The sequence below is a fragment of the Solea solea genome, chromosome 19 (genome assembly GCF_958295425.1).
Source record: "Solea solea chromosome 19, fSolSol10.1, whole genome shotgun sequence".
In the NCBI taxonomy this organism is placed as follows: Eukaryota; Metazoa; Chordata; class Actinopteri; order Pleuronectiformes; family Soleidae; genus Solea; species Solea solea.
The window spans coordinates 2,794,336-2,812,280 of NC_081152.1; the positions used below are offsets into that span (position 1 = coordinate 2,794,336).

The following is a 17,945-nucleotide window of genomic DNA, read 5'->3' on the forward strand; positions in this document are numbered from 1 at the left end:
AAAAAAAAGTACCAGGTACTATCGCTAGAGGAAAAGCAAAGAAAAAACACATGCAAAGTCGCACCGTGCCGTGCCGTGCCGTGCCGTGCCGTGCCGCTACCATGTAGTGGAAAGTGCCATTAGTGTGGTTCTATACTGACATAATCCAAGCTGACAGCACTGTGTGCATCCACTGTGCTGAGAAGCAGCCGGAGATACTTAAAAAAACAAAGCATGAAGAATGCGATCGCTGCTTTATCTCACTACTAGACAACATTATCTGACTGGAAACGGAACCACTCACTCTACCACACCAAAATCCATAGAGAAAATCATATGTGTGTGTGTGTGTGTGTGTGTGTGTGTGTTCAGTTCATTATATCACTGAGGTAAATCTGAACAAAGTATTTCAAACATCAAAGAGACAAAATAACACATTTGAACTTTTGAACAAAAACTCAACTGTGTGCTGTGATGTAAAATCCCATCATTTGTCTTAGGGACGTTGGCGTCACCTGAGGATCAGTTCCTAGACAATCAAGACCACAAGGATTCCAGACTGTAACCATAGTTACAGATAAAAACAATGAATGTAAAATCATGAAAATAACAACCAAATACTGTATATTAACTGCACTACATAATATAATAACTGTTCATATATTATTATAGCTTATGGTAGCTCAGTGGTACATGCCGACGTGTCTTTGGGCAAGACAGTAAGAAAGAGGGATTGAAAATCCTCTGCCCCATATGCTCTGTATGAAACTGTGAGTGAATGTGTGTGAATGGGTGAATGGCAAAACTGTAAAACAGCTGTGAGTTGTCATCGAGACTCTATAAATACTAACCATTCACCATAAATAAGTACAACTCTATATGAAATACAGTTATTGGTAGAATTGCTAACCAGTTGTTGGAAATGTGCAAACTACTTCAAGTAAATGTCATATGGTAGATGTGGTAGAGAGAGGACAACAGAGAATGACATGGAGATAGAAAGAGAGACAGTAATATCTTTTTTTATAATAGTGTCATTAAAAGTCCCAGCAGCACTTGTGAGAGACTGAGGTTTGTGTCGCTGTGTGTTCCACACACTCTCACACAGGTTAGTGTTTGCCGTGTGTGGACGTTGGTGTGGGAGAGTGAGTGGTTTACAAAGTGACACAAACTTCAGGTCCCAGTCAGACAAAGGTGGTTGTGTATTGCATTGCATTGTGTTCTTCTGCATACATTTGATAAGGTAAGTCTTTTGTTAAGTGTGTGTTATCTAAGTGTGAGCACTGTGGTGCAGGGGTCTGCAGGGGGTGCACACAGACTATGTGAACCACACACACACACACACACACACACACACACAAAACCTGAACTACCACCTAATTGTTGTAACAGTGGCTACAAATACATTGATACGGGCCCTGAGAAGTGTAAAAATACTTGTAGTTCCGTGTGAAACTGCAGCAGGTCAGGACATCAGACTGAGGAGACAGACGGACTGCGTCCTGGGGACAGAATGTGGTCACGTATACACTTGAAATGTGAGGTGAACACTTGTGATTGGATGTTAATGATCTCAGAAATGTGACCATGATACAGACTGAACATGTCTTATGCTTATAAATTAATCTTTCCTGACACAATATCTTGATACACAGATCCAGTCATAAAGATATAATCCTTCTGAGAGATGTCTAAGTAGAAGAGAGGGTCCCTGATGATATCCACATTAAAACCTTCCTGGACCAGCTGCATCTTTTTCTGCTTGAAGGTCTCAGTCACATCCAGAGAGGTCTGAAAACAAACACAGAGACACTGGTGAATAAAATGAGTTGTTCAATACAAGTCGTTCAATTATTGAATATGATGAAGGGGAAAAAAGTATGTGATGTACATGGTCGGACATCTTTTCATATTCACAGGGGCGGAGGTACAAACATGTCTGCACTCGTTTCAGGCTTAAAACTGTTGCAATGTGCATCGGAACCAAAGGAAAAAAAGAAGGCAGCAAGACTCAAAGAGACAAAACTCTGCCTCTCCTGTTCATAACTAAAGTAAAACAAAGGGTACAAGAAGTTGCAAAACATAAAACAAAAAAAACGTGATAAAAGTAAAGCTAAGCTAGAAGCCAAGCGTCCAAGCCCACCCACTGCTCCACTGACTCCCAGAGAAGCTGAGCTTCAGTGGAAGTGCCATTTTTGCCGCATTTGTCCGATCACCGCCGAGCTCACCGCAGTGACTTACATCATCCGTGATAAACGGCTGATTCTGAACGCACGAGTGACATTTTCTAATGGAGTTCTAACACACGCTTAGTATTGAAATGTAGATACAAAACAGTACATATTTGACATTTTAGAGGAAGTTGAGCTGCACTTGCTGTCTTAGAGCGCTCAACACTGGTGTGCAAACATCTGCACTTTAATCAATAAAGAATAAACCATGAGGAGTCACAATTGTCCAGAATAAAATATATTATAATAATAATAATAATAATTATAATAATAAAACCCAGAAAAAGAAGGAGTGGAAAAGATCTATTGTACATCAACCTAAGTCATGGAAGGTCCATCTCATGGATGTCACATCCATCATCAACTTAACAAAACTGTGGTCGAGACATTAAAACATGGATGACGTCACTAATGTTGAACAGAACAGAACAGCTGCATGTCTTACCTGCACTCTGAGAAACCGTGGCCAGGCATAGGCAGGAAGTGCTCGTGCCAAATGGTTGAAGAGTTGTGTTCCATTTAATTTGTGATCGTGTTGCAACACAATAGCAGCCATCCCTGCTCGACCCTCACGTCCTGCACAAACAGATTGAGACTATTCTTTCATGTGGAACGAACAATAGAGCGCTTACTGCCGCACTTCCTGCTTCCAGCTGGTTCTGAAAGTATTCCCACATTCCCACATATTTTACAATAACAATGTTTTCTAGTAACCTAATAATGTACTGATTTAAACATGGAACTGCCCTGGAAAAGCAAAATAACAACATGAAACTACAGTTTCAAAGTTAGAAACACAGGCATTGGAGAGCTCTACATACTGTTGAATGAGCAGGAAGAGTCATATAGAATACAAACATCTCCTCTGCTTCATGTCAGAACCACTCCAGCCTAGAGTCACATATACTGTATCTCAGTCCATAATTCTGTCCTCAGTATTTTTGTACCAATGAATAAAACAGAAAAACAAATTCATAATGTGAACTATTTGTATAATATATATTGAAGCAAGTTCAAATCATACTCTACATGAGACTAGCAGGATGATACTCGCCTGTGATGTTTCATTTGGATGAAAAAGTGCTTCAGTTAAACAAGGAATGATTCATCACAACATGCCATGAAAACACATGCACTGACCTGGGACTGTGACGCCATACACACTGGCCTCTTTGATAAACTCCAGAAGACCGACAACCTCTGACACCTCTGTCGTGGATACGTTCTCTCCTTTCCATCTGTGGGACACAAGGTCAGGTGCAGGTGAACAACCCATGAATTCAGACACAGATACATCCAACTTATAAATGACAGACAGCATATGTTATGATGTCTGATTCATTTGATAAAAAGCATTTAAAAAGATCAGTACAGAGTCTACTGTTTAAAAGTCTACGCATGTTAAAATATATATGTCTATTAGGAATAATTTTTCTGTAAAATAAATTGCATTATCACATGCCAGGATGAGCGTTCCCTCCTGAATGTTGATTTTAACAGTTCATCCAAAGTACTCTGCCCTGCTTTGATCAGACCACTTTTATCTCTATTCTTTTCTCCGCTCCCAATAAAAACTCGACTGAAATGATTCTTTCTTTATATGCAGAAAAAAGCATTGGATTGTGTGGAGCGGGCATATTTGCTGGTTAGGGTGATGTTCTTGTTACCCACCCGCAGTGCAAAAGATAAGAAAACTCTGCTGTTGTGTATTTTTATTTTCATTTAAGTGAATCTTTTAAAATAATCAGATTTATCGTGAAAAATAAAAGCACCTTTCTAGTTTTCATCTTTTCTGGGGGTTTTTTGGTCAGACACTTTGTATAAAACCATTTACCATTACAAATACCTACATGTGACATAAACCTAGGATGAAGTGATCAGTAATCCTGGATTTTACAATAAACTTAGCAAAGCAGAAACAGCACATTTGTTATTACGGTACCTGAAGGTGTCTCCGATGCGGTCATGGAAGTAAAGAAAGTCCCTGTGATCTTGGAGCAGCAGGTCTCCAGTGTTAAAATAGACGTCGCCGGCTTTAAACACATCCCTGAGCAGCTTCTTCTCTGACTGCACCTTGTTCCCAGCGTAGCCCAGAAATTGGTTGATAGCAGTAAGTGGAGCGACCAAGATCCCTGCCTCTCCTGAGCACATGAAGAGAACAAAGAACATTTATAAAACATATATTCACACAGTCATCGACATAGTACAAAATCAATCATGCAATCCATTCACCTATATTTGCTCGTATGCATCTTCCAGAGTCTGCTCTGACCGGCTCGTTTGACTGAGGATCGTACTTAAGGATCTCAAATGGCATAGAAAGCTGGAAAGGGAAAAAACAACAACAACGTGATTATTTTGCAGCTATTTACCATCATTACTACATGGAAATGATGATGTTCTCCCTGTACAAGTGTTTTTTTGCAGTTTTTCCTCACTCGATGTGAGGGTCTAAGGACAGAGGGTCTAAGGACAGAGGGTCTAAGGACAGTGGGTCTAAGGACAGTGGGTCTAAGGACAGTGGGTTTTAGGACAGAGGGTCTAAGGACAGAGGGTCTAAGACAGTGGGTCTTAGGACAGAGGGTCTAAGGACAGAGGGTCTAAGGACAGAGGGTCTAAGGACAGTGGGTCTTAGGACAGAGGGTCTAAGAACAGTGGGTCTAAGGACAGTGGGTCTAAGGACAGAGGGTCTAAGGACAGAGGGTCTTAGGACAGACGGTCTAAGGACAGAGGGTGTCACTTGGTTTACAGCCTGTGAAGCCATTTGAGGCAAATTTCGTTTGTGATGTTGGGATATATAAATAAAATTGACTTGACTTGACTCTCATTGACCTGGTTAATTAAATCAAATTGAAAGGTTGTAGGATTTATCAGCTGAAATCAATTGTTGTTGGTGACAAAAATCACAAAATCTGGTTAAAGAATAATAATGTAACCAATTGTTTTTTAATATGACAAAGCAGTAATATAAGTGGAGTCTGTTTCCTCCTTTCAGTCTTTAAGTTTGACAAATTCCAACATGAGACATAATAAATAGTTTTCTCACCTTGTTGAAATAGCTTGCTCTTCCTATTGGTCCAATCTCATCTGTGTAGTTGAGGAAACCGATACTGGCCTCAGTCAAACCATAACCCTCCCTGATCTTGATTCTACCAAAGCGCTGGGCAAACTTCTTCCAAACATCCAGCCTGAGGCCACTTCCTGCAGCCAGTCGTACCCTGTGACTTCTCTCCTCTGGAACCTAAATAGAAAAAAGCTTATTTTATTTAATTCATTAATTATTAAATATTTAATTATTATTATTATTATTTTAATAACTTCGAAACTGTTTCCTCAAACACATCTCAGCACGCTGGCAAACCAGAGGCAGTGGTGTACGAGGAGCAGGTGAACGGGAAAACTTTAAAGTTAAAATCCAATTATATCGTTTAGGAAGAAGAGATGAAGAGATGATAACTTTGCGTTTTATATTCTAGTCAGTCTTACCACAGGATGATTGACGAGGTATCGACACAGCTCTCCTATGTACTGCACCACTGTCACATTGTGTTGCACACAGTCCTTCCAAAACTGACTGGCAGAAAACTTTTTCTTCAGCACACAAGTCGCACCTGTGACACAAAGAAAGAAAAAAAATGAATATGAATATGAACTCTCTTCTTTCAGGCCTAACATATCAAACTAGAAAAAAAGCTTTAACCAAAAACCAACATTCATATTCTGCCAGCAAACATACATACACACATATTCAGCATTTATTTCTGATGAACAAAATAAAGTAACTGAATCATCCCCCTAAAAATAATGACACAAACGAGGATCTGCCCCAATTTCAAATAAATATATTTAAATGTATGTTTAAGATGAATCAAATGAAGAAAGTTGTAATTCAATGTCATTTAAACAATATTTATTTTCAGTGCAACTTTGGAGGAATATGTACAATAATTAATAATAGATCAAATAAATAACAAACGTAAAAGCCAGGTACAGCTCAAGTAAGCTCTTTATAGGTGTACATGTATTATAGTAATCAAACTATATTAAGAACTCTTTAATTTCAGCCGTTCCTACCAAGCTGTATGCATCCACCAATCCCCAACAGTGATGCAGACATGTGGTAAAGAGGAAGAGTGATGTAGATGATGTCATCAGATGACGCTCCACACATTTCAAAGAAGGCCATGCTCATAATGGCTTTGAAGTGACCGAGGCGGGCGGCCTTACAAAGACCTGCAAGAAACAAACAGTGTGTGGTCACAGTTGTGTTTTGTTCAGAATCAAGGAGAATATTATTACATATAATCAGCATATTTTACAACATGGATACTTATTAACCAAGCAATACTTCACCGATTTGCAATAAGCTTCGTATTACTAGAATAACGGTAGTATTTATATAGTACCACACGAATTAAATATAAATATAAAGTTTAGTACTATCCAATAAAAATAAACAACATTTTAACCCACTCACAGAAACGTCTTAACACTACAAATACAAATGCAATCAAATTTGAACATGACAAGGCTGGTAACGTCCTCGTATGTGAATGTGTGTGTGTAACAATCAGCACGGAGGGCTTCTCTGTGATGTAACGAATTACTAATTCATTATTTCATTTCATTCATTCATTCATTCATTCATTGGGGATAGGAATTGGTATCGGTCCAATATTGGTCAAAATCACTGGATCGGATATTGGACAGATAGAAATGTAGCATCCAATACAATTCGTAAATCCTATACATATATATATATATATATGTATATATATATATATATATACATACATATACATATACATATATATGTATATATATATATATATATATATATATATATATATATGTTTTTAGCTGAGTCATGTTTGGGATGTTTATTTCTTCTTTTTGGGAGAACAATATCTGTTACACAGTTGGAGAATCATGTCTTTGAAATGACTCATGTATTGTTAACAGCTTCATACGTTCATAAATGGACTAACATCGGTATCGGTAGTTTTTGATATCGGTATCAGACACAAAAAAGTGCTATCGTCCTAGCCCTACCAATCCATTTCCATTTGTTCTCAAATAGATTAGATTCAACTTTAGTGTCACTGAAACCTTCAGTGAGACAGGTATAGACAGGTATAGAGTATAGAAATGATTATAGATATCTCGTCTCCTTATTGGTTTTATGTTTTAGAAATTCTGAACGTTTTTAATCCATTTTAATACACTCAACGCTGCCCGAAATGGCACTGCTGTCCCTCATGTACAATAAAGCTTACCTTTAATGTTGATGTTAATGGTAAAAAAACATAACACAAATTAAAATGCTACTGTACCTGTGGTGCCTGATGTGAAAATGAAGAGGAAGTTGGACATGATGTCAACCTTAGGAAGTTCACTTAAGCGTTCTCCAGACATGTGTTCCAGCTTATCTAACACACTGTTGAAATCCTCGGAGGGAGCCGTGTGGTCCACCACCCAAACAGCCATGTCGTCTCTCTTCAGTTCAGACAGCGTCTCCTCTACCAAAGACACCAGATCTGCAGAAATAGATGCAACAGGGTTAAGTCATTAATGCCTCATCACATGCAACCAGTCACTAAACAAACCATAACAAATATTTATATTATATAAGTATAAAAATATAAATAAATAATCACTAATCAATCACAAAGTGTATATTCAGTGTGACCTACTCTTACATTTGACCAAAGGTGGTTTGAAGCCAGCAACCCTGGCTCTCTTAAACCTGGGGTGGAACCTTAATTAATGTTAAAATCTACTGTACCAGGTTTATTCAAGACGCACATTATATACTAGGGCAAGTTTGAGTATTTAGAAGGTGGGATGTAAAGGCTGTCACCTCGTAAGCATCTATTTAAGATAGTTTTTAACCCCTCAGAATCCAGCGAGGACGCACGGAAAACATGAGGACGACTCCTCCTGAGATCAACCTTCAGTCACATCATTCCAGTCCAAATGAGTTTGAGAGACAATTAAAAACAACATCGCTGGTGATGCACAGTGCTGCACATCCAGCAGGTGAGATTATCGAAGGCAGAAGTCACGGCGTTGCACTTTGCTCTGTGCTATGTCAACATCAGCTGGACTGATAACCTGAGTTCAGAGTGTCAACAGGACACAGAGCATCCAGACGTCTAATGGATGAAATGCAACCAATGATCTCGTCACCTTCGGAACAGAAGCTGAGTTAGGCTGCAAACTAACTGCAGCATCGCCCGGGGGAAATGAGTCCGTGCAAAGGATGCCAGAGCGAGTAACAGAGCTACTGGAGGAAATGCATTCACAAGGGGCTTTGGCAACCCATGAGCCAGAGCGTCCACCGTTTCTGCTGTGCCATAACGGACAGAGAACAACAGGACTGTGTAGTTGTCTGTCTGCACAAAAACACCATGACCCCTCAGTCAAAGGGAGAAAATGTCTCAAAGCTCAAGACAATGTATGTGAACAGAGCCTATTGTTTCCTTTATTAGAGGAACATAAGCCCATCTCACTCCACGTTAAGTTCCAAACGTGAGCGCAATTCAGTGTCTGTCCATTCAGCCCAATGCCACAAATTACTCAGCATGTTTTCAATGTAGCCCCCACTAGGATCCATCTTTCCTATGGCTGCCAAACACAGGTGTCTAAACAGCACAGTGTGTATTTGTACTTTTAGAAAACAAGCCATGTTTAAAATGCGGGAGATTTAATAACTACACTACGATACATGTCCCTTAACCATCTTTGTTACTCGTTATTACAAAACAAGCTCCACTGACTCCAAAGGTTTCAGAAATACAAGCAGACACAGAGAGAGAGAGAGAGTGTCACCATTCATGACAGAAGGTTCATTTTAATGTTGTTTGAAGTTGTTCACCTATTATGTTTTTATTGTTAACAAGCCACAATAAATGTCATATTCAAAATTCTAATTGCTCACTTTGTTTAAATACTTTTTACTTCTAATACTTAAGTACATTTTATATCAGAAAATGTGTACTTTTGATACTAAAGTAGAGTAAATGTCAGATACTTTAAGACTTTTACTCTTTAACTTCTACCAAAGTCATTTTCTGGTGATTTTTTGGTATACTTTCACATACTGCATGTCATTGAAAGGGACCCTGAAAAGTTTTGTCCGGCACTGGAGAAACATAAGTTTGCAGCACGGTGGTTTTGTAGCCACTCCCGTGTGTGTGTGTGTGCGTGTGTGTGTGTGTCTCTGAGCTCTGACTGTGAAACTTCCGCAGGTTTGATGGAGTGGGTAAGAAATCATGGTCTACCTGTGCCCGTGACCACAGTCTTTGCCCCGCAGCTCTGAACGCAGTGAAGTAGAGACTTGGCTTTAATGTTGACGTTGATGAAGGCGACCTCACATCCCAGTTTACACAGCCCGAGCCACACACAGATAAAGTCCGGTTCGTTGCACATCAACAGAGCAACAATGTCTCCTTTCTTTAGAAAACCGTGCAAACGGAACACTCTGGCAAACTGGTTACTTCTGTAGTCCACGTCCTGGTAGGTCAGGGTCTGCTTCTCGAAGATAATGAAGGGTTTGTTCGGGTTCTTCCTCGCCTGGTGCAGGAAACAGTCGAGGTACGTGAGGATTCCCTGCTGCATGCGAGTCTGCAGCGTCTTTCTGTAGCTCCGCAGTTTCAAGTATTGAATCACATCCACCCAGAGATACGGAGCACTCATCTTCTGATAGACAAGAAGCGCGAGCAGCCCCGCGAGAACACTCAACAACACCTCACTGATCATGTTCGCCACGAAGGAACCCACAGCCACAGCAGCCACAGCAGCAGCAGCTCTGCTCCGACACTGCGCGCGCACACAGCCACACACACACGCGCGCGCGCACAGGTTTGCGCAGCTATTGTTTTTAGGACACTGTAAACACACACACACACACACACACACACACACAGAGTTACTGGTTCATGTCTTGTGAGGACTAAGGTGTTAAGTAACTAAATTACAGTGTTGGGAAGATTACTTTGGAAATGCAGCTGGTTACAATTACAAGTTACCCTGTTGAAAATGTAATAGTAGTGTAACTATTTCAATTACTTTTGGATACATTTTGATTACTTTTCTGAATTTAAAAGTGGATTCAAACCATAGATCATTATTTTGGAATTAACCACATATTTGTTCTTGACACAAATAATAAACTGATAACAAAACATGATGAAATGTAAATAAATAATAATAAAATACCATGATACCATGTTGATCTGATGACAAATGTGCACAATTTAGACAACAGCGCTTCATATGACAACCCAGATAAGTGATGGCATTAATGTTCTATAAAATAGACCAAAATTATAAAGATGAAACTGTTCAAAAGTCATTGTTCTTTTATGTGTTCAAAAGTTTAACCAAACATTATGAGTCGATCCTGGTCTAACCTTTGCAAAATCTCAGATAAACTAGTAAAGATTGCACCACAAGGTGGCGCTTCGAGGTCATATTTGGAAAAACTATGTCATGTTTGAGACTAATGGTTAGGCTACATCTTATTTTATTGTACACAGTTCTTGCATCAGAAATGATATGAAACTACCGTTAACAAGTCGACTGAGTCTAGTGGCAGTATGTCACATGACCAGAGAGAGCCAATCACAAGTGTCGGCTTTAGACGGAGGACGTTGATATGAAAAAAACTATTTGATAAATCCGAGCTTTTGCGGCGTTTTTTAAAAATGTAACCAAAATTGTAATCATGCAAATTTCCAAAAGCAACTGGAATTTCCTGCGACCCATGTGTGGGTCCTGACCCAGCCTTTGGGAACCACTGAGTTGGACCATTTCCTTGTGTTTAAAGCCTTACAAATAGGCTGTCAGAAGAAAAAAACCCAAAAACTTTTTCATGATAGTTTTATTCAAAAGCATTTGCACAAACAAACACAGCTCTATAATAAAAAACAACAAACACCCCCTGCCCCTCCCCCCCCCAAAAAAAGCATAACAGATCAAATGTCGTGGTAGTAGTGGCTAAATCATTGTCACACGATTTGGAAATATGCAGTGGAAGCAAATGATCGCAAACATTACTATCAGAACAAACGTCTTTAGTGGTCTTTTAAATGCAGATTATTCTGGCGTAGTAGAAAAAGGAAGCGATTACAAAGGATATCCAGTATTCATAGAAAAAAAAGAGTCTTGAGAGTTTACATGGTCATTATTTGGTGAAACAAATGCCTCATTTGTTCATGTAAGACACTAGGTGACATAAACATTTCTACACCAGAATGCATCACGTTATATACATTATTTTACAAACAACATGTCAAACAGGCTCAGAATAGCTCCAAGACTGCTTTTATAGACTATGAAGACACAACAGTACAGACAAGAAGACAAAAAGTCATTTTCAAACTATTTCCTGTGAGTTTATTTCTGACACTGATGAATAATGTGCACTGCTAGAATTATTCTTCCCAAAGAGCAAAAGTCCAGATTCACTTTGCCTTTCATAAGCAACTTTGTCAGTGACTTGATATGAATGTGGTCAAATGGGGATGTTTATTGACTTGTCATCATAATGACTGACACCCTCATCACTGTCACTCACGATTAGTCAAAGAACACAACACAGTAACCTCTGTTTGACTGCATCTGTATCCATGGACACTTTGTAAAGTATGAGAATATTGGACACAAACTTGTATGTAATGGTGTTTCCCACAGTTAGTAACTTAGACTAACATATAGGCACTTTAAACACATGTTTACTACTGTATGTATTACAAAGAACACACACACCAACAAGTCTATTTGGTGAAAGGAGGCAATTTAAAAATGAACTGTTAGAAAGCAACAGAGCAACCACACACACACACACACACAGTCAAACAACAAAATAACAATGTAGTCCATTATGCTGGGTCCCATTATAGGCCATCAGACGCCTTGTGCTGGCCCAGCAGAGCCATAGATTCTTCATCAGGAATAACAAATGCACATAAAAAAAATTATAATAACATTATTAGTGTCACTTCTATTATGTTCTACCTCACAGCTGCTAACATCCATTGCTTTTGACATGTGAAAGTATTAATGTGAGACAGTGCATATTCTGGACAAGCAAGAGGAAGATATATACATATATATATCTATATATATATGTATATATATACATATATATATCTATATATGTATATATATACATATATATCTCTATATATATATATATATATATATATATACTTATATATCTATATATATAAATATATAAAGATATAAAACATATTGGTTTGTAAAATGCTGTAGAAAATAAAATAAGAACTGTACAAAGTTGACACAGGTTCTGGTTTTGTGGAGCCCCAGGTTCTGGTTCCTGCAGTGTGCTGAACACCAGCAGGTGTTTGCTACCATCAGCTAGTGGTCTTTTGTTTAGTTTTTTAAACCATGCTCTTTCTGTTTATCACATCCTTAGAACTTAATACAATTATTAAATAGCACACACAAACAATGTGTGTACCGGACAAACAATATTTGATCCTTATTTTCAGTACATGATGTCATTAGAACTACGGAGATTACCGCTAAAAAGATTTATAAATGGTTTATAGTTGGGTTATTTTATCATTTATTTGGTTTTTAACACGGTATAGATCATTAATATGCAACTCCAGATAAGTTGTAACACTCATGAGCGACTACTGTCTACAACTGGCAAAAACAAACAAGATTCTTATTTTTTGCTGCGATCAAATAAATAAAAATGAAATCATAATTCATTTATTTATATACAGTATCTCTTGGAAATGGCTGCATTATATACATTCAACATAAGCTTCTTCTGGTCACGCCCAGTCTCAGTGTCGTTTTTACGGTTTTATTTAAAGTGCAGTAAAAACAACAGTGGTTAAATGCTTGTAACTTAACCTATTCAACAAGCTGAAGGTCACTGTTGCTCTTTATTATGAAATGACTTATAAAAGATGATGAAATCTTAACAACCTAATTAATAACCTCATTATAAACCATTTATAAATCCCTGTTGAAAAAGTCTATAATAATTATCTATTATTACGGTGTCATTTTCTGTGAATGAAGATATGGAAATGAACTGAGATTCTGAGCATTCTTAGAATGTTAATTTACATATTTGAGTCTTAATTCTGCCATGACATTATGCAAATCTTTATTTATAGAAAATCAGATATATGTTTTTATAAATATATGTTATTTATATATAAATGAACCAAACAAGAAATGATGGAAATGAGCCTCAATCAAAAATGGAATCACTTGAGCTTTGAAACACATTACATGGCACTTATAAACCCTCATTCTCACACTGACATGTGATGTTGTTACCATGTCCCGCTGCACCTCAGAAACACCTGATCTGTGACACAACGTTCAATCCCATCCTGCCTAAATGTTGCCCAAATTGTGTCGTTATAAAAATAAAGATTTGATCGGTCATGAGTATTTTACACAGAAGTCACAAAGGCGCTTGAAATGAAGAGCTCCGACGTCAGAAACAGGACGACGATCCGTTTAACTGTGTGTGGGTTTCTTTGTTTGTTTTTAAGTCAGACTAAAGACATGGAAGACGTCGCGTCCCTGCAGAGTGACTCGTGAGGCATTTGTTGCAACACATTTGTCGACATCAACTGTTTTGTTCAGAGCATCAAAACCTCCACGACATAATGGAATGACCTATGAAGAATTCAATACTGTAGTAAAATATCCCCCAATCTCTTATATACTCACTCACATGATTCATTCTTACAATGATAATATCAAAGTGTAAATATGTCTATGAAAGTGTGAGACCCGATCTCTGCACTGACTCTCTGATCCGTCAGTCACTGTCCAGCTCCTTGAGCTCTGACGATGGACTCTCTCTGGCAGGCAGGAGGTCATAGTGAGAGAGGATGTGGCTGTTTTTTGGTAGATCGTACGGATCTTGACCAAACTGTGTGTGGCCGTTGCCGTCTGCAGTGGATGGGATGGTGCTCACCGTCGGCTCTGAAATCAAACACAGGCAGAGGTTTACGTTCCATTCTCGACTGCACGTCGTCATCTGAACACGACAAACAGCATCCATGCACACAAACACCTCGTCTCAGATCCATGAGGTAAGATGAGGTTCACCTTGACTGATTCTCTACTGAGGAAAGTTAGAAACACAAACCATGACTTCATTTTTCAAATCATTTTTACTCACCACAGCTTTGACGCAACTGAAAACAATGTCATTGATACACATTTAAAAACTCACAGTGACGACGAAACATATTAAAAAAAGGCCGCTCACCAACTTCGTAGACATTGCGGTTGTTGGTGGGGCTGCTGTTGCTGATCTCTGCGTACATGGAGTCACGCCTGGCCGGTGACTTCATTTCCACGTAGCCACACTCGGTGTTTTTGGCCGTCAGTATCGGGGGGTCCTTTATCGTGGCATATGGGTTTTCTGAGCTGCTGAGGGAGCAGGAGCTGGCGTGATACGGCGCGCCGTTTGCCAGATCTAGATGAGAGAGACAGCAGTTAAAGCTGTTTTGAAAGCAGCATTAAAAGCTTATCATTTATTTGTATTATTGCAGAGTTTACCTCGTAATGATTTCCCAGTGTATCTCCTATCAATTCCATAAGCTCCTGGTATGGACAAACAGACATTTACAACAATTTACAAACACTCTTCATAAGCTCATTTCCCAATAGAGAACACTCGCATCCATACAATGTTTCTCTGTGTTTATTGTTTTAATGTTCCTTCTACCTCTTTTCTGTTGTTCATCACATGACTTCATGACATGATGATATTTTTATTACATTTCATATCAGATTTTTGCCATGAGCAGATGTGGTTCTAGATCAGAATCATCACTGTCTTATTCTCAGGTTGGTCAGTGAGGAAATCACATGGCTTCTTTTATGGTTTAAAAAAAACCTGTGAACAGACTGACATAGTATATTATTCCTTTTATTATTCAATTTCCTGCACTGTTGCAGTACTATGTAGAGACCGCCACCATGTTGCTGTCTGTTTTTCTGATGTGCAAGGTTTCTTTGTGGTCTTTGGATTCTTGGGCTTTTGCCTTTTGTTTTATTTTGGCATAACTCAGTCAAAATTGACTCCATGCCAGTAACCTCATGCCTTCAAAAACCTGAAATATCCCTTTAATAAATACAGGGATCAGTACCACTATGGTTTTACCTGTATTTCAGGATACGTTCATTGAAAAATGCTGATACATAACTGAGAGGGCTGAGAATTTGTTTTTTCTTTTTTGTGGATTGTGAAAAAAAATGATATTCAGATGTCTTTATTATAAAGATTGATTGAATGTAAGAATGCATGGCAACGCATTGCAGCTTTAGGTTTGAAGGTTGAGTTTTAAGATGAAGTAAGCCTTGTTTCAAGATAAACCAACTTGGATTAAGACAGACATTAGTATTTCTTCATCTTAATTTGCTAAAAGTAAGAAAACAAAATATTCAACTGCTTATATTTAGTACATTTGACTTATTTTGAGGCTGTAAAAAGTTATTTTTAAGTAATCTCATTTTAAATCCAGCATTTATGCTTATTTTAAGCCTTCTGAATACATCTGTAGACGTGCTTATTCCTGGATTTAATCTCAATTCAAGAAATCTTGTCAAATGAAATCATCTTGCTGCACGGCCAGATCATTTCACTTGTTCTGAGCACCTTTTCCCTCAGATTTAGAGTTTTTATCTTGTTTTTAGAAAGCCCTTTTTTTGCAGTGAAGCATGATTTTCACTTCATGGGAGTGTATGAGAGTTCATTTATCAGATTCACTGCATCACGATCACAGCAGCTGCTATCACCAGAGGAAAATGACTCACCCAGTTCATCAGAGCTGTCTCCTTGTTTCCAGTCTGCAGGCAGTGTGCCTGTGTGGTCAGGTCGAGGAGCCACTTTCCTCTGATCCACATTCTTCAAATTCGCAAACAGCTGGTTGTTCTTTGTCTAAACATGTATACATGAATAAAAGAACATTCATTAATAACCACATTCCACACTGGATTCTCTATCTTTGAGCAGAGTCTCAGTTTCCAGACATGAAGTGTGGAGGTTATATCTGGGTCCAGATACTAATCCACCTATGACACAGCTGATATTATGTAGCTTCGATGTGTTCACAACAGCTGGAGAAACTCTGGAGGATTGTTTGAAGCGTGCAGAAAGCAGGATGCTTTCACTCAGGTGGATTATTTTTGAGTTCCTTCTCTGGTGATGAGCTCATTCTAAAATGATCCAGAGAATCTCACATACAGCCACACCACATAATCTCTGGAATCCAATCCAATCCCATACCTTTCCATATGGTCCATTGGTGACATGTGGGGGGCTGATGCACTGGGTCAGAGTATGGTAGCTGGGGTTGGAGAAGTAGCTGCTGGGGTAACCCTCACATGCTGCTGGGTGAGCATCTACAAAGATCAAAAAGACTGTTGCTTGAGAGCTTTCAGAGCAAAGCAAAATACAAACATCCCAATGAACATGTGACTCAGACTATTACACATGTTACCATGTGACATGGGCCATAGAAAAGGCTAATCTGTCCTTTTAAATGTGTCTCTTTTCTTGGTCTAATACAAACAGATGTGTCGTCATTCAAGATGCTTTGATCACACATTGCTACATTCAGAGTCTGAAAACATTCTTAGATCAAAGGATTTCAGAAAAAACTGGACTAACTTCAGTTTTTTCTCGGTGGACCCACTTTTTGAAGATGAACTATTGTGTAATTTGTGCATAATGTAGCAGCCATATCTGTAATAACTAATATCATTTTGACTTTTGATAATTTCCAACAAAAGTTTGATAAAAAACAAAACAATTGTATGCATGTTATTTAAAACACATATTGACTAAAAGGTTGGGAAAATTCAATCCTAAAGGTCTTTGGGAATCACAGCTGTAGTGTATATGTCGTGGATATACTGTAGAGGTCAGACACATGCTAATAGCACTTCTGTTGTATTTGTTAGACGGTAAATCAGTCGTACACATAGTACTGTTGTGTCCGGCATTTACAACTTCTGCTAAAATATAATCCAAAGGGTGTTTTAAATGTAACCTCCGACGACACAGACAAAAAAAAGGCTAATGGTCGGCCTGTAATGTACCTGTGATGGTGTAATCAGCGGTGACCCTCATGGCAGGCGTGTAGGTCACGGCCGGCATGGTGGGCTCTTTCCCCTTCTGCTTCTTCCTGTAAATGATGAAGAGGAGGAGGAGGAAGAGCACCAGCAGCACCAGGACAATGATCCCTGCGATGGCTCCGATCTGGTAGGAGTCCACCTGCATGGCTGCACTGGTCAAACTGTTGAGGCTGCCCACCACCACCACAGCAGCTGCAGGACATAAAGACTACATGAGCTTCACCATCGTGATGATATGCAACATTCTGCTTCAGGTCATCAGTAAGCAAAAGTATAGTGAAGTACAAATGAGATGAGTAGAGACAATAACCTATGTCACAAGAATATATGATGGCACATGTCTGCTTTCACTGGTGACCGGCAGGAATAGGCATGATTGTGTGCTACGGGGACCACAGTGGATCAGTGGTAGAGCAAATTGTCTTGTTACTCAAAGGTTGTGGGTTCCATTCCCAGATCTGCTCTAATTTACTGGAATTACTTTTTTTTTCTGATGCTGAACTGAGACAACTGGTGATTCTCAAGTGTTGCATATTGGACCTTTAGTGATCGCCATGCTTGGACGTGTTTCTGCGTTCC

At 38.9% G+C, this 17,945-nt stretch overlaps 2 protein-coding genes across 3 annotated transcripts in view; both read right to left on the reverse strand.

Annotated features, from left to right (window-relative positions):
* Positions 1–328: 328 nt before the first annotated feature.
* LOC131446128 (long-chain fatty acid transport protein 2) lies at positions 329–10,031 on the reverse strand. The gene is made up of 10 exons (XM_058617147.1): positions 9,494–10,031; positions 7,544–7,747; positions 6,285–6,443; positions 5,697–5,821; positions 5,257–5,451; positions 4,443–4,533; positions 4,153–4,351; positions 3,351–3,448; positions 2,656–2,786; positions 329–1,770 (listed from the first exon to the last, which is right to left on the reverse strand). Exons 1-10 carry the CDS (start codon positions 9,969–9,971, stop codon positions 1,594–1,596), a joined length of 1,857 nt encoding a protein of 618 aa, XP_058473130.1. The 5' UTR covers positions 9,972–10,031; the 3' UTR covers positions 329–1,593.
* Positions 10,032–12,463: 2,432 nt separating this feature from the next.
* Positions 12,464–17,945, reverse strand: part of megf10 (multiple EGF-like-domains 10) — a 46,093-nt gene continuing 40,611 nt past the window's right edge. For both annotated transcript variants that reach the window (XM_058617139.1, XM_058617138.1), the window contains exons 20-25: positions 17,331–17,558; positions 16,516–16,631; positions 16,044–16,167; positions 14,784–14,828; positions 14,491–14,700; positions 12,464–14,201 (exon numbers count right to left, since the gene is read on the reverse strand). In XM_058617139.1, the coding sequence (XP_058473122.1) occupies positions 14,035–14,201; positions 14,491–14,700; positions 14,784–14,828; positions 16,044–16,167; positions 16,516–16,631; positions 17,331–17,558 (890 nt within the window). In that variant the 3' untranslated portion in view covers positions 12,464–14,034. The remainder of the gene's footprint in view (positions 14,202–14,490; positions 14,701–14,783; positions 14,829–16,043; positions 16,168–16,515; positions 16,632–17,330; positions 17,559–17,945) is intronic.